This window comes from Arvicanthis niloticus, chromosome 19 (assembly GCF_011762505.2).
Source record: "Arvicanthis niloticus isolate mArvNil1 chromosome 19, mArvNil1.pat.X, whole genome shotgun sequence".
In the NCBI taxonomy this organism is placed as follows: domain Eukaryota; kingdom Metazoa; phylum Chordata; class Mammalia; order Rodentia; family Muridae; genus Arvicanthis; species Arvicanthis niloticus.
The window spans coordinates 25,442,542-25,469,333 of record NC_047676.1 but is presented as its reverse complement, the minus strand read 5'-3'; the positions used below and the strand labels follow the sequence as shown (position 1 = coordinate 25,469,333).

The following is a 26,792-nucleotide window of genomic DNA, read 5'->3' as shown; positions in this document are numbered from 1 at the left end:
AGAGGCGGATGAGAGCCGGGCAGGTTACCGATCCCAGCCTCACGTCTGGAGACTCAGGGGCACTGGCGTGTCCAGGAGTTCAAGTGTCCGCCGGGGTGGGAGGCGGCTAGCCACGCCCCTCGCTCGCGCCGCTTCCGGCACCCCGGCCCCGCCCCGGCGCTGCCACATCCTCTGGTGACGTCAGCGCGCGCCGCCATATTGGGAAGCGCCACCGCCGCCGCCGCCGCCGCCGCCGCTGCTGCCGCCTCCGCTCTGGCTCCTGGGCTGTGTGGGGCCACAGCCGCGGGCTGAAGGCTCCCTTGTGTACCCCATCGACGCCCGGCCCGCCGGCTTCGCCCAGACCCGGCTCCTCATGACTGCCTTCGGCCCCGCAGCCCACGGACATCGCCCCAGCTCCAAGAATTAACACGGAAGCTCCTGGGGCCGGGGCCGTGAGGGAGAGCCGGCCGGTCCCGCGTTCCTGTCGGTCCGGCGCGGCTCTTCGGCCGGAGCCATGACCTCGCTGACCCAGCGGAGCTCGGGCCTGGTGCAGCGGCGCACCGAGGCCTCACGGAACGCTGCCGACAAGGAGCGGGCGGCGGGCGGCGGCGGAGGCAGCGGAGAGGACGAGGCGCAGAGCCGCCGCGACGAACAGGACGACGACGACAAGGGCGACTCCAAGGAAACGCGGCTGACCCTGATGGAGGAGGTGCTCCTGCTGGGCCTCAAGGACCGAGAGGTGCGGGCGCGACGGGCCGGGCGGGGTGGCGGCCCGGGGCGCGGGACCCAGGTGGCTCTAGGTGGGCCCAGGTGGGCGCCGGCAGAGGCCCCAGCTGTCCCCCATTGCGGAGTCCCGCGCCCCTGAGCGCTCCACTTGTCCCAAGGAGTGTGGGAGTCAGCCGTCTCCGGCGGGGCCCCGTGTGTTCCAGATCCTCCCGGTACCGAGTGCTTGGGTTTGTCCTTTCTCTGTTCACATGCACTCTTAGTTCCGAAGTCTTGGCAATCTTTGCGTTTCTTCTTCGCTTTCTGCCGCCAAAGATTGCAATTCCAACCCGAGACTGTTGAGATCCAAAGACTCCGGGCTACCGCCTCTCCCAAGGATTGAGGGTTTTTTTTTTTTTTTTTTTTTTTTTTTTTTTTGGTTTTTGTTTTTTGTTTTGGTTTTTTTTTTTGCAGGTTTTAAGACCTGGGAGAGGGTCTTCTTGCTATCGGCCTCTTTCTTATGTAAAACTTGAGTTTGCGGCATGCTGTTAAGAATTAGCAAAGTTATTTTACTGGACATCGTTTTAAAAAGTCAATACTGAGTTGTTATGAAACCTAGGAAGTAACTTTTTAGATGAACTTGGTTTCAGTGAGCGATGAGTTAGATTTTGCGGTTAGTAGATGTGTTGTCTCATTTTTGCCGTTTTAAGGGAGGGCTTGTGAAGTGCTGGGAATAATACTAACTTTGCGCATTGATGAAAGGCTGCAAAGATTTAGGTAGGCTTAAGTTGTATTCTGACGTTTGGAAAGGTCGTTTGCACCCCAAATATCTAGGAATTTTACACATAGAAGTTGAAAACAATGCTAGTGATTGTCTCTTTAATATCTAGATTCTGTAGTTAATGTTTGATTGATTTTATTAATACCCATCCATCTATAGAAGTGATTATTTTTAAAGATAGACTTGCAGGATTGGGTGTTTCATAAATCATGTATGATGAGGTGGCCCGGAAGTTTGTTTCGTTTCCGTGTGGAAACTCTAGACAACACATTTTGAGAGTCAGACAGAAAGAGAGGCATTGGATCTTGTTTTTAAATACGTTTCCAGAATTCAGGAAGGAGGGCAAAAAACCCCAGTTCATCCTGTAAAACAGTTTTCTAGTTCCTCAGACTTAGCAGCGGTAGAAAGATGAGTTTTTCCAGGGACTGTTTGTGGTTCCTGGGTAGTAGCTATTACTCAGGGAAGTGCTTTTTGATTCCTTAATACCATTTAGCTTGAAGACGCTTAATGGCCCTCTGACTGTAAAAGGCACCGTACCTGTTTAATTACAGTTATAATGAGGAAAGCCAGTGCTGTGTGTGTTTCATTTTTAGTTTTGGGTGAAAAGCTCGATGCCAGTGCCATGGTAATGCAATTTTAGAGAGCGTTTATTTAGGAAGTACTAGACTTAGAAAGCAGGCTTCTTGTAATATACATTTATCTTTCCCTCCCTCCCCACTTTGGAACAAAATAGATTATGAGACATTTTTAGGAAGTACAAGAAGAAGAGCAAAATGAAGGTTACACTCCTGGATCAGCATTTTGGTTCCGTACAATAGAACTCTGTAATAGCTACAAGGGAACAAAAAAGTTGTTTTTGGTATTGTCACATTGAGAAACAATGGTGAGAAAGTACCTTTTATTTTAGAGGCCTTTCTCTGAGTTTTTAAGATAAAGCTGTCACTAGTTACTTTTCTGTAAGTAGTTCCCATGAAGATAATCTCAAGAATTCTTTGAATCTAATCCTACAACATTTAGCTTTTTTTTTTTTTTTTAAAACAACTGAAGTTCTTTGATGCCAGGTAACTGACACCATCTGTTGTAGTTATTTTGTGTAAATAATAAGTAAACTTCTTAAGTCATGGCCAACATTCAGCTAGGCACTAATATTTAGCATTTGGGGGTTGGGCACTGGTTTTTAAAAAATGTAGGCATGACCAACAAGTGGTGGTGTGGCGAGGGCTAGGGCTTGCATTGCCATCTTGGTTTTAGAATTCTCTTGTATATATTTCTTTTTTTCATCAAATGTATACACACTAGTGACCAGTTCTATAAACCTATCATCCACTCTTTTTGGGGGAGGTTCTCCCTTGTCTTTTTTTTGTTTTTGTTTTTTTTTGGACAGGGTCTTGGTTTCCTGCCTCTGTCTCCCTAGTCACTTAGGACTGTTAAATTTGTTATTAATTTAAGTTCTAGGAGTTGGGAATATATACCATTCAGCTTGAAGACGATTAATGCCCTCTGTCTCAGTCGGTAGAGTCCACTGCATGAAGTTCTGCACACACTGGGCTGGGAAGCTCAGTGTGCCTGTAACTCCACTATGGAGGCAAGAAGAGCAGAAGTTCAGAGTAGTTTCACCTACAGAGAAAGTTAGAGGCCAGCCTGGGCTACATGAGAAGCAGTTGGCTTCAGATTACTAACATGGAGTTTTGTTTAAAGTCTTTGTTAGGTCTCAAGCTCAGGAATAATAGCTAACCAAGGCGCCTATCAAGGCAGACACTGGCTACCTGTCTCAGCATCACCGGTACCTGTTACAGAGGCCTGGCTCTGCTCAGCACTTTTCACCCAGCCCCTACCCTCAACCTCTCCAGCCCTGAGCTTCACTCTCTTCCCCCAGCTGTTCTCTATATAACCCAGGCATTTTGGCTATGTGGTCTCTTGGCCTCTTGCTCTCTTTGTCTCCTGGCTTGCTCCATCCTCTTGGCTCTTGGTTTTCTCCAGCCTCCTATCCCCCCTCACATGCCAGGTTCAGACTGGACCTTTCAGATGCCTGTTTACCCCTCTCTACACTAAACCTCCTCAGCCCATACCTAGGAACAAGTCCTGACAATAGAGCAATAGATTTATTTTTTTAATTCAAGTTGGCTTTTCAAGTTTTTTCTTTTCTTAAACACCCAAGGGCTAAAGAGATGGCTCAGTGGTTAGGAGCACTGACTGCTCTTCCAGAGGTCCTGAGTTCAGTACTCAGTAACCACATGGTGGCTCACAACCATCTGAAATGGGATCCAATGCCCTCATCTGATGTATCTGGAGTGTATTCATATACATAAAATAAATAAGTCTTTAAGAATACCCACCCAAGCCGGGCAGCCTTTAATCCCAGCACATGGGAGGCAGAGGCAGGCAGATTTCTGAGTTTGAGGCCAGCCTGGTCTACAGACTGAGTTCCATGACAGCCAGGACTACATAGAGAAACCCTGTCTCGAAAAACCAAAAAAAAAAAAAAAAAAAAAAAAAAAGAAAGAAAGAAAAGAAAACTCGCCCAAGCCTAGGTAGGCCCTTTCATGGATTCTGGTACTTAATCTGGGAGAAGTGTCAGTGATTGATATTTAGAGGTCACTGCTAGAGTGTCACATAGGTTCACTCATGAATTCAAATTAAGTCATTGGCAAGATTTCTGTGGATGGTTAGGGCCAGGGCAGGGCAAGTGGTAGATATTTTCTTTTTGTTATTTGTGGGTTGTTTTTTTTTTTTTTTTTTTTCTATTGAAGCCTTTACTAGAGTAGTTTCAGGATACTTAAGAATGACCATAAATAACCAAAAAGTTATATTAATTTTTTTTAAAAAAATAATTAAGCTCAAGGGTCTCACACATACTGTATCACTACTAACTGTAACACTGATTCCCCCTAAATAACTTGAATTATTTTATTGGTAGTAGATCTAAATACTTAAGGTTAGATTTGATCATTTCATTTACTTGTCTATTTAAAGATTTAGTTATTTTTATTTTATGTATATGAATGTTTTGCCCCTATATTTGTATATATGTACATCTAGTTTTGTGCACCTGGTACCCAAGGAGGCCAGAAGAGGGCATTAGGTCCCCAGAACTAGAGCTATGGATGGTTGTAAGCTGCCATGTAGGTACTTAAAATTAAAACTGGGTCTTCTGGAAGAACAGCCAGTGCTCTTAACCATTGAGCTCCCTTTCCAGCCTCAGTTTGACTATTTTAAATGATCAGTTTAATCTAGTGTTTGGTGGCTGGGGAGATAGTATGATTGGTAAAGTGCTTACCACACAAACATGAGGCCCTGAGCTTGCTTCCCAGCTCTCTCTGGAGAAGGCAGAGAGTGGAGCTCCTGGAAGAGCCATCCTAGCCAAGTCAGCAAGCTCCAGACCAGTGTGAGACCCTGTCTAAAAGTCAGGGTGGTTGGCATCTGAGGGCAACACCGAAGTCGACCACAGACTTCTACATGATCGTATGTGCACACACACCTGCGCAAACAGTAAAAAAGAAAATCTGCCTGTTGAATAGAAGTGAGGCTTTGTAGTCTTTTGCTTTACAGACTATGCAAGAGTCTCAGTTCTCATAAAATGTGGGGAAATGGTCACTTTACATGCTTAGGATTGTACTTCTGTGGCACATATTGTTAACACTTTACTTTCCCCCTTTTGCTTGGGGAGAGGGTGGAATTCTCTATTGTATTTAGCCCTAGATTTTTAGCTTTTAATTATTTACTTATTTGTTTATCCATTCATTTATTTATTTTTGAGTCTCAGGGTTTCTCTATGTAGTCCTAGCTGTTCTGGAACTCTGAAGACCAAGCTGGTTTTGAACTCACAGAGGTCCTTCTGCCTCTGCCTACAGAGTGCTGGGACTAAAGGGTGTGTGCCACCATTGCCTGATAGAATTGCTTTTTTGTTTCTTGTTTTTTTAGATAGTATCTAATGAAGGCCAGGCTGGTTTCCTTGAACCCTCTCTGGGTGCTCCTGTCTTTATCTCCCTAATGCTAGGGTTACTGACAGCTTTCAGATGGCTTCTTGAAGTATCTCCTATTGTTTTGTGTTATAGTTAAGTCTTGTCCAGTCAGTTGTCCTCTACTGAGGCTTTGGAAGAAAAAGAGTAGTAGGCTGAAAGGAGACCTTTTCAGAAGAGCCTTCTTGTGTGTACTGTATTCTTGAATGTTGTTGTTTGGTTTGATTGTTTTTTTTTAAAGTTCCTATCTTTTTTTAGTGTGAATTTTTAAAAAGATTTTTTTTTTCAGTCACCTGGTTTTCTAAGGTTTAATAGCTTTTAGCAACATCCTTTTTAAGAATGCATGTCTAATGTCATAAGAGCTCTACTGCAGTGATGCTTGAAAAGCATGTAGTGATGAGGTGGGCTTGTTTAGAGAAGGGATGGTATTTGACATGCCTCAGATTTACTGTATAGCCTGGCAGCTCCTGAATAGAGGTCTTCTTGAGTTGGTGATCCTTCCCTCTCTGCCTCTCCATGGCCAAGATGATAGGGTGTGTGGCAAGACTTCGGACATTCAAAGGATGAAACTGACTTTGTTGCTTTCACACTGTCCCCAAAGATGAGTTCATTTTGAAATAACTTTTAGAACACAGTATTTACCAAGATGCATGCATAACTGTTTTGTAAACATTTTACCTCTATATACAAAGTTAATGTAAAACAGTTCTATTCTCAAACTGTAAGCTAGTTATTCAACTCAGTTTTAGAATTTCAAGATGTGTTAAAAGTTTGTAGTACTTAAAAAATCTCATAAAAGCTTCAGAGTTTTGAATTTTATAATTTCTTTTCTGATACTAACTATATTTCTTTGATATTTTTGAAGGGTTTGAATTTTCATCTCTGTAAGACAAATATAAAATTTAGAGCCTATATGAAAAATAAGCTGTAAAGATTACAACCTGTTAGCGAACTACAGTACAGCCTTGTGCCTGCTGTGGATTCTCTTTTAAGAGTTCTACCTAAACAACCATTCTCATCCTACCCTACTTCTCCTTTTCCCTCCCTCCCTCCCTCCCTCCCTCCCTCCCTCCCTCCCTCCCTCCCTCCCTCCCAGATTTATTTTATTTTATGTGCAAGAGTGTTTTGCCTGAATGTATATGTGTAGCATGTGCATGCTGGTGCCCTTGGAGATGAAGGCATCCTGGGCTTCAGAGCCTCTAAAACTGGAGTTTTGTGGATGGGTAATGAGCCAGCATGTTGGTATTAGGAACTAAACTTGGGTCTTCTGCAAAATCAGGGGCTCCTAACTACTAAGCCCCCAATCTTCTAGTTTCAGTTTCTTAAATACAAATGTTAAATAATTTTATACCATATTTAAAAAAAAAACAGAAATTACATGTATTTAAATTTAGTTATTGAGTAGGGCTTGCCAGTTTCTGAGATTAAGCGAGTTTAACTGGTAATTCGTATTTTCAGTTAATCAAAATATGTCACTCATGTGTCAGTCCCTTTGCTAAGTGCTGAGGTTTCTAAGATTTCTAGCTTTTAAGGGACATTCAGTATTTATAAGAGACAGCTCTCCAGATGATTTCGGTATGATTGGATACCAACTTTAGAGGATACAGAAAATGTAGACCAGGGACTAGAGAGGAAGCCTCAGATCAGAAGTCATGGGACTGTTATCCTAGTTATATTTCTATTGCTGTGATTTAAACAAATAAACAGAAAAACCAACCACTAAAGGCAACTTGGACAGGAAAGGGTTTATTTCAGCTGATAGTTGTAGTCTGTCGTGAGGGAAAGTCAAGATAGAAAATGTAGCCAGGAACTGAAGCAGAGCCCACAGGGATGCTGGCTTGTTCAGTTTGCTTTCTTATATCCGCAAGACCACCTGCTGAGACTGCATCACCCATTGTGGGCTGGGTCCTTCCAGGTCAATCAAGAAAATACCCTACAGGCTTGCTTATAGGACAATCTTATGGGGATCTTTTTCTCAATTTAGGCTCTCTCTGTGGCTGTAGTTTGTGTCAAATTGACAGACTAACCAACACAAACTGGCCTACCCATGGTTCTGACTTCTAGCCTTGTCTTTTTTGACTCCTCCTTAGGAGGACTAGACTAAATGTTTTTGAATTCTTAGACCTCATTGTTTCCTGTTCGAAACAGACCTCTATTTGTGGTCTGTCTCATAGCCTGTTATAGGACCTGAAGGGCTGAAAAGGACTTAGGCTAAAAAAAAAAAATGCTGTTGGCTGGTGCTTGATATCCCTCCTCTTCACTCTCACTCTGTCAGTGCTGAGGATCAAGCTCCAACTTTGAGCGTGCTAGGCAAGTGCTCTACCACAGAGCCCAGATTCCACTATTGCCATCAGTTCCTGACCAGACTGGACATGATAATTTAGTCAATATTTGACTATGTCTTTTCACTGAAACTGTCTTCGCCTCCCCTGTGCATGCATGTGTGTGTGTGTGTGTGTGTGTGTGTGTGTAAAAGTATCCCTTCTCCCCCTCTGTTTTTTTGTAATTCAAGACCATCTGGGCTAGGAAATCTGGAAACCTCAAGTATTTTGGTTTCTTTTCCCAAATGTAAGCCCAGAGTGTGTGGTTGTTTCCATTCTTTCTCCTCTCTGGAATACTGTTCACTCTCTGGAGGTATCAGAAGCCCCAAACTTCAAAATTAGTGACTTGTATGGCAGCTGTGTTGTATAAAGTGTAGTTGGCAGGCAGTAAATCTTACTTCCTTATGCCTTCTCTTTCCACAACAGAAAGCTTGGGAGGTGTCTGTCCTCTTCTGGCCCTCACTGTAATCAGTTCTTCTCACATTTGATCATCTGATTTCCTCTTTGTTGATGTTTTATTTTTTAGGGAGAGAATAGTCTTTATTACTTTCAAGACCAGAATCTAGGTGACTAGGGCAGGGTTCTATAACGTTTAAAAGTTATTTAAGAAAATACCTCTGTATTTATTTGTGTTGGGGCTCTGGGGTGCTGTATGGAGATCAGAGGACAGCTAGTGGGTGTTGGGTCTCCTTCCACCATGTGGTTTCTGGAGATCAACTGGACTTACTGGTCTTAGGGTGGCAAGTAGTTTGACACACTGTTTATTGTTGAGACAGGGTCTTGGGTACCCTTGGTTGGCCTCCAGCTCTGTGTGGCTGAGGAGGTCCAGGAACTTATCATCCTTCTGCTTCCACTTCTGGAGTGCAGTGCAGGTTGAGATTGCAGGCACTTCCACCACCCTCAGTTTATGTTCATACATTTAGGATAGGCAAATTTCCCAGTTGAGTTAAATCTCTAGGACTGGTCCACAGCCCTTTAAAAATAGTTTTCTTTAAAAAATAAATGTATGTATATATTTATACATAGTGTGAATAACAGCAACTAATGAAAAAAAGAGGCCATGAATTTGAAACAGCAAGGGGAGTGTATGTGGGGTATGTGAAAGGGCGTGGGGGTGTGTGGGGAGTGTGTGGGATGGCTTGGAGGAAGGAAAAGGAAAGTGGGAAAGATGTGATTGTATTGTAAACTCTAGAATAATTTAAAGAATGTAATTTTATTTGTGTGTGTGGTGGGGAGGGTCATATGCCTATTATCTGGCTGGCAACAGAGCTCCCAGGATCCACTGTGCTGGGGTTACAGGCACACGTGGCCATCTCTGGCTTTTATGCAGGTCCTAGATGATTGAACTCCAGTCCTGGTGCTTCACAGCAAGCAGTGCTACCTACCGAGCCATATCCTCAGTCCCCACATTTCCCTATTTCTGTATTTTTAAACATCTTTACAATGCTGGGATTGAACCCAGGGCATTAATACGCTAGGCAAGTCCCTGTTGTGGAACTTCATTCTTAGCTCCTCTTCTGTGTCTTATTTGAGACGATATGTAGCCCAGGCTGGTCCCAAACTTGTTGGTTCAAGTGATCCGTCTGTTTCAGGCTCTCAGTGTTTTTACTTTCAGGCTCCAGGTGCTCTGTGCTCCTGGACTTGGAGATATGTGAGCACAGTGAAGTACAAGCTGTGACTTAGCAGACATGAAACAAATGTTTTAGACAGGACACAAAAGCTACGATGGAGATTATGTATGGGATAAGGATTGTGAACATTTATTGACACAGGAAGTTAAAAGCTGGGTTAGTATTGGAAGCATTGTAGGTTTTAAAGACAGTGCTATAAAGAGGATTTTTAGAAGATGTGAGTGTAGAAAGTAGTGGACAGACTGGAGAGAGCAAAGTCACTGATCTTAAGATTACTAAAAATGTTTATAGTTTATTTCTCTGTGCATGCACAAGCACATTATATATACATTTAGAGGTCACATTGCATCTTCTGAAAATGGATTCTCTCTACCATGTAGGTCTCAGAGCATCAGGTTTGTAAACACCTATCTCTCTGGCCTGAAATTATTAGAACTTGCAAATTTTGTTGCCAGTCTTGGATGAAGATTAAAAGATATATACTCATTTTTTGACCTGCATTTAAGTCTGCACTATATGCATGTGATGCTTTAAAAGATAAATTTAAAAATATACATAATTACTAAGATATCATTGTCCCTATAATTATGGAGAGATGGAGTTGAGTTTAAGGCATGAGAATAGTAGAAATAATGCCTTTTAAACAAAATACAAGGAGCCTGAATAGTTAAGAAAGTATGAACTACCAAAAAATAAAAAAATAGGGACTGGAAACACAGCTCAGCAGTCAAGGGGGCTTGCTGCTTTTCCAGAGGACTGGAGTTAAGTTTCCAGCTAAACATTGCCCATAACTCCAGTCCCAGGTCATGTCTCTTCTAGCCTTCTCAGGTACCTGTACACACACACACACACACACACACACACACACACAATCTTAAGTGTCTCGGAAGAGTAGCTCCATGATAAAGACTCTTGCTTGATGTGTGTGATACTACATATTTTTTTAGTACTGGAAGAAATTAAAACCAATTAAACAAAAATGGAAGACTTAAAGTCCGTAATTGACCTTTATTCAGTCAAAATTCTACTTGTGGTAATTGTTTTATGCTAAGCATTGTGCTAAGGGAGACAGATACATAAATATACAAGGATGTTTGTATGTGTATATAATGAAAATTGTGATAGCTATGCTGAAGTATGCTGAAAATAATATTAGAGGACTCTGTGAGAATGACTGGAGACTGGGCATAGTGGAAGTATTCCTTTGTAAGAAATGCTTTGGTGAGATCCAAGGATTGGGAAGAGCCAGGCTTGGCGATGATAGCTTATGTTCAAAGATTTGTGTTGGCTTTGAGAAACAGAAAGTTGGTTCTTAGGTATGTCATTTGCAAATTTTTAGTGTATCAAGTGTCTTTATCATGTTACTGATAGCATCTTAATTATTACCTTCTAAGTTTGAATAACTAGTCTTTTTTCTTGTTTTCTTGTTTCATTTTTCTTACATCTATACAGAAAAGTCTAACGTGAAGATAGCCATTGTCAGTCGTTATTACTGCTAATACTTTCCTAACCTACTTTAAAAAGTGGTATATGTGAAAACATACATATATGTATACTTATATAAGAATGAATTGGTTTTCCCTGTAGCCCTGACTATCCAAGAACTCGATCTGTGTAGGCCAGGATGGCCTTGAACTCAGAGATCTTTCTACCTGTCTCTGCCTCTCTAGTGCTGGGATTAAAGCTGTGTGCCACCACTGCCTGGCTAATTTCCCAATTTTCTAGTAATCTTTGCACCGGGATTGTTAAAAGATGTCTTTATTTATACCCTCCCCCCCTTCCTTACTAATATGATATTTATTGTCTTCTCTTTGTCAAATTTTGAGCCACCTACTTTCCCCAGACTTTCAGGGGAATGGGTGCTGTGTACAGAAAAAAAGAACATACAGGATAGATGAGACACAGAAGAACCATGGGAGGTGGAAGTAGAGACAACTGCTTCTCCTGGTTAAGAGGATAGCCAAGGCTAACATTAGGCAAAAGGACCTATTGTGTCTGAGAAATGAAGTCCAGATATGAGGAGACCTCAAACCAGCTCCAGAGCCAGCTACCTGACTGTGGCGGCCCCTATCCCAGTGAACTTGGCTGCTGTGTTGATGGCCTTTGAAATGGTGCTGACTGGTTTGGAAGCTGTGGCTAGGGATGAGTCAAGTTAGAGGACATGGGACTGTTAAGCTGCTGAGGCTCTAAGTTGTGAGTGTCTGGTCAGTCAGTTGAGTACCACTGCAGACACCAAGGAGACTGTGGAGGTGAACCCGGAGTAGGCGTGCATTTTAGGGAGTGAGGGACCAGGGCAGGAGAGCTGTTCCTAGGGCAGAGAAGAAGGGCTTCTTATTTTTTGAGAGCCTCACTTTGTAACTCTGACTGACTTGGAACTTGTTATATGGACTAGGCTGGCCTCAGAGTCATGGAGAGCCACCTTACTCTGCTCTTATAATGCTGTGATTAAAGAAGTACACCCCACACCTGGCCCTTAGTTTAATGTGTGTGTCTGTCTCTGTATGTCATATACATTGAGTGCAGGTACTTTTGGGAGGCTACAGGTATTGGATACTTTTGAAACTGGAGTTACAGGCAGCTGTGAGTGAGACCAAATTCAGATCCTCTGAAAGAGCATCCAGGACCGTGAGGACCCACAATAGCAGAGAATCAGTCTGCATTAGATACTGCAGTCCCATTATCCTAGCAGCTGGTGCTCTGTTAGAAAAGTTGCTGCCTGTCAGGGAATAAGTAGTTTTTAGACGGGTGGACAGTGCAGTGAGCTGCATATGCTGGAACCGGAGTGCATCTCGCCTGACCAGTACAGTGTATTAGGGTCTCTGGCATGCTCTGTTGTATGCTTTGCTGTTTTGGACCCTTGCCATGTCTGGATTCTTGTTCGTTGGGGGTAGTACTTACCCTGCTTTATCTTGGAATGTCTGTCCTTCTCCATAAAACTTTTTAGAACATAGGGGCTTTTTTTCTTGTTAAATTACACTTTTGAATGCATGCCTCAGATTTTTTCCGTGGTGGGCTTCTGCTCAAACAGAAGGGTTCTCATAGGCTGTGAGTGAGGTGAGGGACACTATCTTACAGCCACTGGTCCTTCTGGCTTGTTTTGCTTCCAGGAGTAAGTTGAGTACTACCTGTATGCATCATTGTATTCTCTCAGAGCTGTGTATGCAAACACAACTAGTTAGTTCTACCTGTTGAACTAAAAGTTGGTACTGCCAGTTTTTTATTAGTCTTTGCCATAGGTTTTAGCTGCCTTATTAAAAGTGGCTGACTTGGTTTGCTCGGTAGGAAAGGTTTTTACTGGGACACACATAAACATGCTGTGAGTATGTAGTCCTCCAGTAGGCTCTTGGAGTTGTTTTTTAGAGAAACAAAGCCAACTGTTTCTCTTCCTCCTGACCGAGCAATTCCCCTGCTAACGTGTCTGTATCTAATGTGTCACAGAGTCACTGGAGAACCAGGCTGGCTGAGGTTGATCACAGTCACTTGGTAGAGTCCTGGTCCACTTTGCCTCTAAGATACTTTATTCCTGTGGCATTGTTATCTGGTCAGTTATATCACCTTCTCCACCCCCTGACCCCTCAATGTTCTTTTGGGTCAGTTTTACTCAACTTAAAAACAAAACAAAACAGCTATGAAGACAACAACAAAATCTTCTGATAATTTCTGATCATGCTTTTGTAAATTCATGAGTTTTACTAGGAGGATATCAAAACACTGGACTACTCTGTTGCTTGCTGTTTCTCTTGCCTTCATTCATCTTGTCTTATTTCTGATAGTCCCAGAAACCTTGGCACAGAATTGTTTTTTTTTTTTTTTCCTCATCTACTTTCCAGTTTTTCATTAAATGTAACTCTGAACTCTGTAGTAAAGACCTTGTTTTGCTGACACATCTCTGGTTGACTCAAGACATGAGAATAGTTGGGACATTTGTATTTAGCCATCTTCTATCTGTCATCAAAGGTAAACTTCTAAACTCTGTCCAACTAGACAGTTTCAGACTTGTATGCTAACCATACTCATTTTGCTTTTTGAAGTGTATATTCTGTCTACATTTTGGTGTTTCAAATAGGAACCCCCTCTGTGTGTCCAGGCTCCTGAGAAACACACAACTGTAACTTAATTTTTCATGGAATCAATTAATTCCCGGGCTTCCTAAGTCTTTAATTGCTCCAGATCTTGATTTCCCTTTATTCCTGGTTTTAATAAACCTTGCTTCATTTTAATTTTAGCAAATCTCAAGACTAGTCTGCTTCCTTGATTGCACATTGAAATTGGCTTTTTTGATTTAAAAAAAAAAAAAGAAACCTTTTTTAAAACTTCTTTTTAGACTTGTTTTTAGGTCTCTCTGTATGTACCTCTGGTTATCCTGGATCTCACTGTGTAGACCATGCATATAGATCACAGAGATCTACGTGCCTCTGCCTCCTAAGTACTGGAATTAATATCCGTGCCTGACAAAACTGTAGTTTTGTTTATTCCCTTTAGTTTTCTTTATCTAAAAGCTCTCGTTAAAAATGTTATTTTGAACTAGAGAGATGGGTCAGCGGTTAAGAGTGCCGACTGCTCTTCCAGAGGACCCGGATTTGATTTCTAGCACCCACATGGCAGTTCACAACTATCTGTAACTCCACACACACAGACATAATATGTAGGCAAAACAGCAATGCACATAAAATAAAAATAAAGAAATTATTTTAAGAAGTGGTATGTTGGGGGGTGCACTTTAAGTTCCTGCATCATTAGTGTAGTTCCATGAACTGATGGCCAGCCATCCTCTTAAAATACGGGTGAGTACCAGGAAGCCTTCCCTTTGTGATCCAGGCTGGCTTGAATACTGGAGGTCTGAGCCACCATGCCTGGACTGTATTTTTATTTAAAATTGTTAATTTATTTTGTATATGTGGGTGTTTTGTTTCTGTGTATTCCTGAACTATGTGTATGCCTGGTGCCAAGGAGCCCAGAAGAGGGCATTGGACTCCTGGGAACTGCAGTTACAGTTTTGAGCCATCATATGGGTGCTAGGCACTCTGGTTTTATGTAAGGACAGTAAGTACTCTTAATCTCTGAGCCATTTCTCCAGCCCTGACCTTGAACTCTTGAGCCATTAGAATGCCCCCATATTCCCAGTGCTAGAATTATAGGTATGTTCTACTCTGCCCAGCTTGACTTCTAAAGTTTGTTGTTTATCCATATGTAAGACTATGTGGTAAAAAGACAACCCTTGGCCAGATCCTACTAATTGTGCATTTTAGTGTTTTGTTGTAAGAAGGCATAGGTGGCTTTGGCTAAAGATATTTCTACTTTTGACTCAAGGTAAATTAGCTATTTTGTTTTCTTTGTTCTTTTTAAATAGGGTTACACATCATTTTGGAATGACTGTATATCATCTGGATTACGTGGCTGTATGTTAATTGAATTAGCTTTGAGAGGAAGGTTACAGTTAGAGGCTTGTGGAATGAGAAGAAAAAGTCTTTTAACAAGAAAGGTAAGAGGACTTCTAGATAATACCCTCTTCACAAGAATTGTTTTCTGTTTAAATGATGAATATTTCTAACAGCTTTATAATATTTAAATAGTTTAAAATTGTCCTTATTGGATTGCTTTTTTTTTTTTTTTTTTTTTTTTTTTTTTTTTTTTTTTTTTTTTTTTTTTTTTTTTTGGCATATGTAGCATGATACTACTCACTGTTAGGATTGATGACCACTGTGCCTTAGGGAGATGCCAAGTTTTCTTTGTTTTTGAAAAAGTTGTAAGTCTGAAGACCTTGATAATGACTTTAAAAATATCCGAGAGCTTTGTGGAACTGAATTACTTGGGGCATTAATATTTTTGGAAAACTGTGATTGAATTTATGCCACTCGCCATGGTGAAGGTGTAGATGGGTACTTCTATGATAGAACAGAATATATATGCTAGTTTTTGGATTTTTAACTTCACAGTCAATCAGATATTTACAATTGTTTCTCTTCTGGTCTATTTTTATGCTTTAAACACAGTATTTCAAACCATTTTTTCTTCCGTAGTTGTATTATATTTGTAAATCTAAAAGATAGGCCAGAACCAAATATCTTGTTTTATTATTTAGGTTTTTTCTGTTTTTATTCTTTTGTTTGTTTTAAGTCAGTCTTTGCTTTTTAACCAAGGCTGGCTGGAACTCACTAGCACATGTTGCCTGATCTAGAGACCCTTCTACCTGCATCTCCAGAGCTCTAAGATGACAAGCCCATGCCTTCATTTCTCACTCTGAACACTGGACTGGCAAAACCAGAGTGATCATTTTATAAAAAGGGAAGCCATTAATGTGTTAATGAAAAGAAGTAATGCAGGAAATAATATAACTTCTAAATAGTAGAAGTTGCTGGGTTGTGGTCAGAAGAAACTTGTTTCCTATCCATGTGGGTTTAAGTCACTCTAGTTCTGAGTGACATAGGTAATATTGGAAGAATATATGATTTAATAAATTTAAAAAGTAACTGTTGGTTCAACTAAAATAATCCATATAGTTAGAAGACCAAATGTAGCTGTTTTCCTTGTTCTTTACTTCTCTTCATGGAAGCCAACTATTGTGTTTTGGGTTTTTTTGGAGATAAATTCTATGTAGTCCCATTTGACTGAGAGCTTGATAAGTGTATTGTGCTGACCTCAGCCTCACAGCAACCCTCTGAGTGCTGTGATTAAAGGTGTGCACCACCACTTATGGCTGTCTTCAGCTCATTTTAAAGCCATCGTAGCAAATGACCACAACCTTAGCAGTTTTCTCGTTTGGAGGCCAGTTGGGAGATGTACTCATGTTTTCTCGAAGGCTCTAAGGGAGAGTCTGTTAGCAGCCTCTCAGCTTTTGCCTATTTTATTCTTGCTCCTTGGCTTCTGTCCACATCTGTCCACATGTTCTTATGGCCTACCTCATATCACATCACTGCTGCATAACTGACCTTGGGCCTCTCATAAAAGATTGCAGTTTCCACGGCATTTCTTGTTTTATGAATCAAATGGTTTTCTGTTAAATCCCTGAGGCCTTTTTGAATTTCTTTTATCTATACAGTGCAATTGCTCAGAGGTCTTGTTTTAGCTTCTTCCCATCTCTTCTGTGTTGGAGGTAGCATGAATTTATTGAAGCATAGCATATTTATTTGGAAGCCACATATATTCTTGAAATTTTTAATGGAATTAGAACTTGTGTGAATCTTTGATTAGCTTTGAGCAGGAACAATGAAATGTAGTAAGAGTTGGCCCCTGGAGAGCTCAGTGTGCAGCTAGGACTGAAAGGGGACCAGAGTGTTGAACTCAAGCACCTCTGCATATATACTGTAGGAAGTGAAGCCAGACAGCACCCCAGTGTGGAGTGCAGAGGTCTCATGAGGCTCCATCCCTAGCTGAGGAACAACTGATGGCTGCTGGGGGAGGTTGGGTATGTGTGGCCACTGGTTGGCTGCCTGCCCTCTGATGGGTGCTCTCACAAGGCAACACTAGGAAGAGGCAGTGGCTTATTAAGTGTATGTGGGGGGAGTAGGGGGTTATGGAGGTGAACAGAGAACTGTCAGGGAGAAGGGAAGGTGGAGAATTTGAGTTGGCTATAAACAAGTTACATTGTATCTATGCTATGAAATTATCAACGAATAAATGAGAGCATTCCTAAAACATTAAAAAAGTTCAGGCCTCTAGTCAGGAGACCAATTATTACAAGAGAACAATGGTCAGACTTGTAGCCTAAACCCTGGCAAGGATAATGGAGGAAGTGACAGGTGAGAAAGGCTTAGAGCAGAGCTTAGGTGCAGTCAAGGTGCATGAGGGAGGTGGATGGTGATGTCACATGGAGGGGGGGAAGGGTGGAAGGAAGGGACAGGTCACATAGCCACATCACAGACACAGGATTCATTTTTCCTGTGTAGATCTTTTTCTTCCCCGTAAACCCTGGTCTAACTAATCACTATGGAAAGAATGCTCTGAGTGATGTTTCTGAATCTGTACTGTCCAGTATAGTAACCATGCTACTTTTATAAATTAAGCTGTGCTATAAAACAGCTTGGGTTTTTAAAGACAGTATTGGTAAAAACCGAGTGTGTGCTAGGAACAAACCTGACTCCTGGGAGAGCAGCCTGCATGTCTAACTCCTGAGCTTTCTCTATAAGTATGGGTTTTAATTACAGATTTAGAGTCTGTCCTTGCCTCCCCACCCCCTGTATCTCTGATCCTCCTGGTGCTGGAGATTGAGTATTTTTACATAATCAAACCTGTTGATGGTTTTATTGAGGCTTCTGCGAGCAGTGGCAGTTTAAAAAGTCTTTGTTGTTCCTAAAAAACTGTATTTCCCCTTCATATCTTTTATTGAGCATAAGCTTGAGAGAGCTAGTTCTAGACAGGGTTTCTCTGTGTAGGCCTGGCCATCCTGGAACTCACTCTGTAGACCAGGCTGTCTGCCTCTGCCTTCCCAGTGCTGGGACTAAAGGTATGCACTACCATGCCTGACTCAGGGGGAACTATTTCTTTTTTTCTTTTCTTTCTTTCTTTCTTTCTTTCTTTCTTTTCTTTTTTTTTTTTGTTTTAATTTGTCAAAGTTTTCTTAATAACATTTATTGAGAAAATTAGGGTTTTTTTACTTATGTGAAATGCCTTTAGTATGTTGAATTCTCCCATATATATAGTTGGATCTTTCTTTGTCCAAGACTTTAAAAATGAGTGAATTTCTATATTAAATAGCTCAAGGTTAAGGATCAAATGAAATTATAGTAAGTGTACAGTCTCTGAGCATGAGATGTTTGTACTTACTTGTTTTTATGTAGTGGTACAGGAAGAATGTACCAGTGGATCATTTCTGACCAATTGTGTTTCAGGTGATCTGTAAATCGGATGCTCCCACAGGTGATGTTCTTCTTGATGAAGCTCTAAAGCATGTTAAGGAGACTCAGCCTCCAGAGACAGTCCAGAACTGGATTGAGTTACTTAGTGGTAAGCTGACGTATTAAAAAGTAAACATTTCTGTTTAGAGAAGTTTGTATAGTTACTTGTGGTGGTGGGGCAGATGATAATGTTTTTAAAATCTTATCTCCATTTACAGGAAAGAGCAGATACTGGATAAAATGGATATTCTTTCTTTAAGCTCTCATGTTTGTTTGTTTCGTTTGAGCCACTATGTAGCCCTGACTGAACTCCAGCTCAGAGCTACTTGCCTTTGCTGCCTAAGTGCTGGAATTAAAGGCCTGTACCACCATGCCTGTCTCCAGTCATTCCTTATCTAAATTAATTGGTACAGTTTACTCTGTGCAGAGTGGGCCATGTTGTGAGGATGTCTTTATAAACTACACACTCTCTCTTTACCTTATATTTTGTAGTCCAGTGAGTGGGTCATTTGGCTTATCCAGTCTGGTGGTCAGTGTCTTGATCACCTAATTTCTTTTGACAGGGCATATACCCCAAACCAGTATTGGCCTAAGTAAGGGGTTGGGTTGATAAGTTAAGGTAGTTGTATACTTAACTAGTTAACATTGCATAGCTGCTGACTGACTAACTCTTACTAGTTTGAGTGTTGACTGAACTTGGTTTCAACTTGAGTTGCTGTTGTATTCTTACTGGAGTGAGCATTGAAGAGATATATGACTGACATCTATAAGTTTTCTCCCAAAGAATTGAAATACAGTAGCATATCCATTGGATTAGGCCAGAATTCATTAGGCAAATATTTAGAAATATCTTATACTTTAGATTGGCTACAAATGCCAGAATTTTTTTTAAGCACATACTGTTGATATATAGGTATATATTAGGAGTTAGCTACCATGTTGTCATGAAAGAAGGGGATCCAGCCTAGGAGGAGAAGACGAAGCGCATCGCTAGTGTGGAGTTCTGGTTGCAGCTTAGTGAAGGGGTGCAGGGCTCCATACAGAAGGCCCAGCGCTTGATTCCCGGCCCTGGGGACGAGAAAAGGAAAACAGTGACCTGTTTCCTACTGAGCAGACATTGCCAGTTAATAACTAAGATTTTTTATCAGGGTGTCATGGTTGTAGAGTGGGGTGTGGTGATCGTGGCCTGACTCAGGAAGAGGACAATCAGGATGCAAAAGTCAGTTCTCTCTTTCCACCACGTGAGCCCCAGGGGAGGAATTGAGACCATCAGGCTTGGCAGTAGGTGGCTTTGCTCGCTGAGCAGTCATGCTACTTTCCCATCCTTTATGAGTTTTTAAGTATATAGGACTGTAGCCAACTTGGAGGTTAAAACATCTTTTTTTTTTTTCTCTCTTTTTTATACATTTTAGTTGTTTCAAAACTGTCTTCATTAGTGATATAATAGTCCTTAAGGATCTAGAGTGTACAAAGCTCTGGATTGGACTCCTGTCCTGCACTGTAGCTGTATCATCAACAGAAGTTCGTGGCGTATTGTCTGGATGCTAGTGTTCCATGGTACTGACAGGCGCTATGAACTTAAACAGAAATACTTGCAGCTTGAAGGACCTAATGATTTAATATTTATGGTTCTAAAATTTTGGTAGTTCAGAAAAAAACTGAGGAAACTTAGAAATTGAAGGAGGAAGTAGACCTTAGATTAGACCTTTAAAAGGCAGCAGTTGTGCACACAGAGAAGGAAACGTACCTTTTCAGAAGACTTAGAAAGGGCCAGTGAGAAGGCTCAGCAGATGACGGCACTTGCTGCCAGCTTGCTTACCTGAACTCAGTAGATGGCCGAGATGTTGTCTAGCGTGTGAGACCTGCCCTGTCTGACAGACTGTTGGGACACAGTTGTGTTGTACTGTAGTTCTGTGAGAATGTAAGTGTATTCAGACAATAATACCTAATGAGTTACTGTTGCTAGGGGATAGTACATTAATAACTTACAGATTAGTATATGCAGAGTTAATTGTAGAATTAAAGGATAGATTTTAAAATAAGTAGTTATATAAATGTGGCCATCATCCTAAGTTGTATTAGTTTGAATTCTCCAAAGTCATACATCTTGTCTGATTCTAGTTTAGGATTGTTTGCCTTCCAGTGACGGTGACACTGGGAAACAGTAAAACCCAAACCCCAAACTATCAGGGGATTAAGTAGGCACTTTGGGAGACAGTGGATTGGTACAGTTGCAGGTTGGAAGGTCATCAGTGCTGTGTGCTTGTGCTGTTTCTCCTGTTCTTCGGATGCTTACTTTTTCTGGCAGTCTAGATGTGAGCCCCTTCCCCTGTAACTTTCTTAGAGATAACTCAGTATTAAATCATTTCAAATGCCTCATCTTGTTCTTAGGGCAACATTCCCATTTTATTCTAGCCAGTAAATTATATTATGAAGGCTTCTTTCACTTATTGTAAGTTCTGCAGGATAAGAAATAAACCTTAAGATGTTATATTCTTGGTACTGTGTTTTCTAAGAACATATTACCTTATCAAGGCCCTTGCTTTTGTGTCTGTGTATGCATACTTGTTCACTCACACACACATGCTCACCACCACTGCTACTTTATTTGGAATGCTTCTTCAGATACCTTAAATACTAGTAATTCATAGTACCAGTACTAGCCTTTTATTTATCACATACTTTAATTTCTTTTCCAAAGTAAATTGCAAAATTGTAATGGTTGTTCCCCAGGCCAGTGAAATGGCTCAGAGGGTACAGGCACTTGCTGACAGGCATGAGGACCTGAAGTTGAGCTCTATTCCACATGATGAAAAAAAAAGAACTGATTTCTGCAAGTTATCCTCTCTGACCTCCATACTTGGAGTAAGAGTCATGTACATGTGCACACATAGACACACAAAATATTGTAATGAAAAGCTGTCCCAGATAATTTATTCTTTCTAAAAAAAATAGCTCCCATTTGTCTCATTGTTTTGTGCACATTTCCTTTAAGAGCTGTAGGTGTTATACGAGCTCTCTTCAAAACCCTTGTCGCTGGTTTTCTCATCTTTGCTATTTCTTTTTGTTCATGGCTGGTTTGGTTGGCTATTTCCATTCCCCATTAGTTTGGGCACACATTTTCTTTGCAAATCTAATGTGTTTTGCTGATACACAGCATTGTGAATATCAGATTAAGTGCTGAACCTTGAAGCCTTTGTCTAAAGAGCGTTGAAAATTTTAGGGTGCCTGCCTAGCATATGGAGGTCCTGAGTTCAACTTCAGTATTGTCTGCCTTCCCCTTCGGGGGAAAAGTGTTGGCTTTTGCTTCGATAGATATTTAAGTTACTTGTCAACGTGCTTTAAAGCTTGGATAGAGTAGTTTTCACTTGAGACTAGTTCAGCCTTGTTTTTAAAATGTGGTCTTTTCTGGGTCCCCTCATGCCCCAGGTGTTCAGTAAGGCCTTTTCACCCCAAGCCACTTAACATTCAGGTTTTCCTCACCTCTCTAAGAACACTTGGCACTGTCCAGTTTTTTTTTTTTTTTTTTTATTGGATATTTTATTTATTTACATTTCAGATGTTATCCTCATTCCCGCCCCCCCCAACCCCTTATCCCATCTCCCCTCATGCTACTTCTATGAGAGTGTTCACCTACCCTCTCCTGCCTCCCCTACATCGAGCCTTCAAAGGACCAAGGGCCTCTCCTCCCATTGATGCCCAAAAAGGCCATCCTCTGCTACATATACAGCTGGAGCCCTGGGTCCTTCCATGTGTACTCTTTGGTTGGTGGTTTAGTCCCTGGGAGCTTTGGGGGATCTGGTTAGTTGACATTGTTCTTATGGGGTTGCAAACCCCTTCAGCTCCTTCAGTACTTTCTCTAACTCCTCCTTTGGGGACCCCTTGCTGTGAGCATCCACCTCTGTAGTTGTCAGGCTCTGGCAGAGCCTCTCAGGAGACAGCTAAGGCTCCTGTCAGCAAGCACTTCCTGGCATCCATAATAGTATCTGCATTTCAAGTCTGTATATGGGATGGATCCCTAGGTGGGGCAGTCTCTGGATGGCTTTTCCTTCAGTATCTGCTCCACACTTTGTCCCTATATTTCCTTTAGAAAGGAGCAATTCTGGGTTAAAAATTTGGAGTTGAGTGGGTGGCCCCATCTCCCAACTGGGGTCGTTGCCTAACCTCTGGATATGGTCTCTACAGGTTCTCCTTCCCGTTTGATGGGTATTTCAGCTAATCTCATTCCCATTGGGTCCTGGGAGCCTCTTGCTTTCCTGGCATCTGGGACTTTCTGGTGGCTACCCCCAGCATTGTCCAGTTTTTTGATATTTGTCTTTATGCTTAGCTTTGCAGTATCTCACTTCACCTTGTGTGCGGCTTAGCATTCTGAGACTTTGGAATACTGTGTAGGTCTCTAGACCTCCTGTTTTCTGCCTTGCACCTTTCAGCTACTTCAGTTCTTGATCTCTGACCTCAGACTTGGGCAGGGTGACTGAGTCAAGAATGACTGCTGTGCTGTGCTTGGAATTGTCTCTGTTCCCTAGGATATGCCTCCATCTTGGGGTCATTAGGTTTTGCCTGAGCATTGTAGTTTAGAATTCTTTATGACTAGTATCTGCAAACAGTCACTTTGAATTATTTTTTCTTAAGTTTCTAATAACAGTGAGGATTCTTGCTGTCTAGGATAGTCTTTGTTTTTATTTTATGTCTCCGGGTGCCCCTGAGTGAATGTATGTGTATCTTGTGCGTGCAAAGGTCAGTGGGTATTGTTTCCCCTGGAAATTGGAGTTATGGGTGGTTGTGAGGCACCTGATGTGGGAACTAGGAACTGAACTCTGATCCTCTGCGTGAGCATCATGGACTCTGAACCCACTGAGTTCCTGTCAAGGATATTCTTTACTGTTAGATGACACAACTGTAACATATTCCAGGGTGCCATAGGCTACTAGTTCTTCCTGGATGATACAGTGTTCTGAGCTATCTAGTGAGAGTTAATAGCCAGCCACTTATGGCTGTTGCTACTTACAATGTGGCTTGTAAAGCTGAGCAGCTGAAATTTTAAGTTTAAGTTTATATTGCTTCGTGTTACTGGATTCAGTAGTTCAGCTTAAGCTGAGTTTAAAGTTGATTCTCTCAGTGTTCCAAGACTTCAGTCTTAAGAGTCTTTACGGCGACTAAAGGTGCTTGTGGTTGATTCTCAACATGTTCTAGTTTAGAAAAGTACTTTGGGATTTTTTTTTTCTAAATTACAAATAGAGCTGTCATTGGTGATTATTTGGAAAATACAATTAGACTGGTTACATATTATCTGAAAGATAACTGAAGTTACTGATATTGTTATCTGTTACTAAATTTTTTAAAGAAAAATAAATGATTTTAATAGAAAATGCTTAGTTTAACTAAATATTTGTCTCAAAAAGATGTTTATAGATGACAAACTTAAGAACTGTGAAAATAATGCTGGGCAGTGGTGGCACACACCTTTAATCCTCTGCCCTCGGGATCAGAGGCAGGCAGATCTCTGGGTTCTAGGCCAGCCTGGTATGTGAGTGAGTTCCTGGACAGAAAGGGCTATGCAGAGAAATCCTGTCTTCAAAACAAAACAAAAACTGTGAAAATGTATTGTTCTCTTCAAGAGTCAGGTTTATATAATTTTTTATCATAAACTTTGCTATATACAGTCTTTGGCTATTTCAGAGCAGACATTAATTTACTTGATTAGCTTACAATCAGAGAGCTATGTTTTCCTTTTGTCTGTTGAAGATTGGTATTTGTAGAGACTTGACTTCGCTTCTTTTTTTTTTTTATGGTGTAGACGGTTTTTTATTTTTTTTATTATTTTTTTTTTTTGTTTTGTTTTTCGAGACAGGGTTTCTCTGTTATATCCCTGGCTGTCCTGGAACTCACTCTGTAGACCAGGCTGGCCTCAAACTCAGAAATCTGCCTGCCTCTGCCTCCCAAGTGCTGGGATTAAAGGCGTGCGCCACCATCACCACCACCACACCCCCACCCCAGCTTATTTTTTAATTTTTTTTTTATTTTTGCTTTTTTTGTTTTGTTTTTTAATTTTTAATTTAAAATTTTTTTTTAGTATTGGGTATTGAACCTGGGGCCTTGTGATGTTTTTATGCTGTAGAAGTCTCTTACTGTGTATAGCCCATACGCTTCCTTCCACACTTGAGATCTTCCGGCCTCTCTACTTGGTGCATGTGTGCCCTCTGCATTCTGCTTTATTGAGTGCTTCTTGACAATAGCCAGAGCTGTTCATTTCCTTGTAGAGTAAGGGAGCTGTGACTGAAGACTACTTTCAGTTCAGACTTTTTGAGTGTTGGGGCTGCCTAGACCCCAGAGGTCTGGACTCCATGACCTAGTGTGGAAGGGCAAGAACAAAAGTTCTGGGCAGTGGTGGCGCACGCCTTTAATCCCAGCACTTGGGAGGCAGAGGCTGCCGGATTTCTGAGTTCGAGGCCAGCCTGGTCTACAGAGTGAGTTCCAGGACAGCCAGGGCTACACAGAGAAACCCTGTCTCGAAAAAACAAAAAAAAAAAAAAAAAAAAAAAAAATAAAAAAAAAAAAAACAAAAGTTCTTTTGCTTATCTACTACTGTGTACGATTTGCTGGTGTTGTAATTTAGCAAATAATACCCACCATTCCTAACTTCTGGAATGTTCTTATTTAGGTGAGACGTGGAATCCATTAAAATTGCACTATCAGCTAAGAAATGTACGTGAACGATTAGCTAAAAACCTGGTAGAAAAGGGTGTACTGACGACAGAGAAACAGAACTTCCTTCTGTTTGACATGACGACACATCCTCTCACCAATAACAACATTAAGCAGCGCCTCATCAAGAAGGTACAGGAAGCTGTTCTTGACAAATGGGTCAATGACCCTCACCGGATGGACAAGCGCTTGCTGGCCCTCATTTACCTAGCCCATGCCTCGGATGTTTTGGAAAATGCTTTTGCTCCTCTTCTGGACGAGCAGTATGATTTAGCCACCAAGAGAGTACGGCAGCTTCTCGACTTAGACCCAGAAGTGGAGTGTCTGAAGGCCAACACCAACGAAGTTCTCTGGGCTGTGGTAGCTGCGTTTACCAAGTAACTGTCAGACTGCAATGTTTCCTTTTTCTCATGTGAACCAGTAGTTTTTCTTCTATTGACTCTGGTTTTCTGCAGTTTGTACTTTCCCACACTAATAATTGGCGTTTGTTCAACAAAAATGGTGGGTGGCTATTTCATTTTGTATGTACGCAGGGTTCTGCTGGTACGGAGAGGCCTTCCTCTTTCTGTTTGTAACCAACCTCATTGCCATATTGGCACTCCATTCCCTGTTGCCATTCTCACTGTTCCTGTGTTAGGTTTCTGGTGTACTTTGACTTTCAGAGTCCCTCCAGTCACCCACCTCATGCACAGCGTTTGGATTACCTCAGCCTGAGTTTTCCCACATGTGCTTACTCACCTGGCCTTCTGCCTACAGTTCGGACAAGTCACAATAAGGCCTTCAACTCACCAAAGGTAAATAAATATCTGTATCTATTAGGACATTTTATACACAGACCTCAGTTGAGATGTATACTTAGCAAAATTATTTTTAAATTGAAACAGCACAGTAAATACATAATATAAAATGCCCCTTGAATTTTTGCTTCCTATGTAAATCTGTTGTATGATTACAGTTGTTATAATTTTAGCTATTAAATCATAAAGGTCCAATTGTTTCACAAAGCCAGTTTGGGATGGGCTGCATTCCACTATGCTGTATATAGTTTGAATTACATATGAATCGCCCCTTCTTCTGGCCACCTCTGCCTCCTTTTAGTATTTTGAAAAATTTAATTGTGCATCTGGTGCCCCTCACTTGCTTCATTCATTGTTATTTGATGGCAAAATAGACCTCTCATCACCGAAGGAGAGAGAAGATGTGTGACCCTTTCAGGGCGTGTTGTGAGCTGTGCCCCTCATCATAGTGCATCTCTTTTGGGACTTTTTTTTTCCTTCACTTTTCCTGTTTTTATGATTTCTTTAGGAAAGAGGCTTGTGACCAGTACTAATCTTGAGTACAGTTTTTTTGTTTTGTTTTTCCTCTTTTCTGTCCTCAAGTAAATTAATGTCTGCTCTGAAATAGCATTTATCTACTTATCTTTTCTTGAGGAAAAGAAAATTGGATATCAGTCCTAGCATATGTTGGTTGCATGTAAATTGGTAGCAAGTAACTACTACAACTCAAGACGATTAAGAATTTTGTAACAGAAAGCTCTGCTATGTTTTAATTTTTATATACAATTATGATCATTAGCATACCATAAGACTACAAACCTCTGCTTTTTAATGTTGATTTTATTCATTATCATTGTTTATTTACTATTGGTTTCATAATGTAAATACTATACATTGAACAAATTAAATGTCAAATTTTTATTACTATAGTTCATGTTGATAGTGGGGCTTTCAGGTGTCTAGAAACTTTTGGTTAACATTTGATGCAAAAATACTAGATGCGTATAACTTTAGAGTTGAATTTTAAGGGACTCCCTAATATGTATACTATCTTTTTATCTGGAGTAATAAATAAACTATGATCTTGAAAGTGCCTGAATCAGA

The 26,792-nt window shown here is 41.2% G+C and overlaps 1 protein-coding gene across 1 annotated transcript; it reads left to right on the top strand.

Moving 5' to 3' along the window:
* The first annotated feature begins 166 nt into the window (after positions 1-166).
* Positions 167-26,792, top strand: Golph3 (golgi phosphoprotein 3). Its single transcript, XM_034523564.1, has 4 exons — positions 167-718; positions 14,724-14,855; positions 18,202-18,316; positions 24,869-26,792. The coding sequence occupies exons 1-4, from the start codon at positions 494-496 to the stop codon at positions 25,291-25,293; spliced, it is 897 nt and encodes a 298-aa protein (XP_034379455.1). The 5' UTR covers positions 167-493; the 3' UTR covers positions 25,294-26,792.

What these genes read in the sequence shown, in the direction of transcription:
- Golph3 (XM_034523564.1), top strand. Translation starts at nt 494, where the DNA reads ATGACCTCGCTGACCCAGCGGAGCTCGGGCCTGGTGCAGCGGCGCACC. An exon ending in AAAGTCTTTTAACAAGAAAG is followed by an intron (nt 14,856 to 18,201) that starts GTAAGAGGACTT and finishes ATTGTGTTTCAG; the next exon opens with GTGATCTGTAAATCGGATGC. An exon ending in CTGGATTGAGTTACTTAGTG is followed by an intron (nt 18,317 to 24,868) that starts GTAAGCTGACGT and finishes GTTCTTATTTAG; the next exon opens with GTGAGACGTGGAATCCATTA.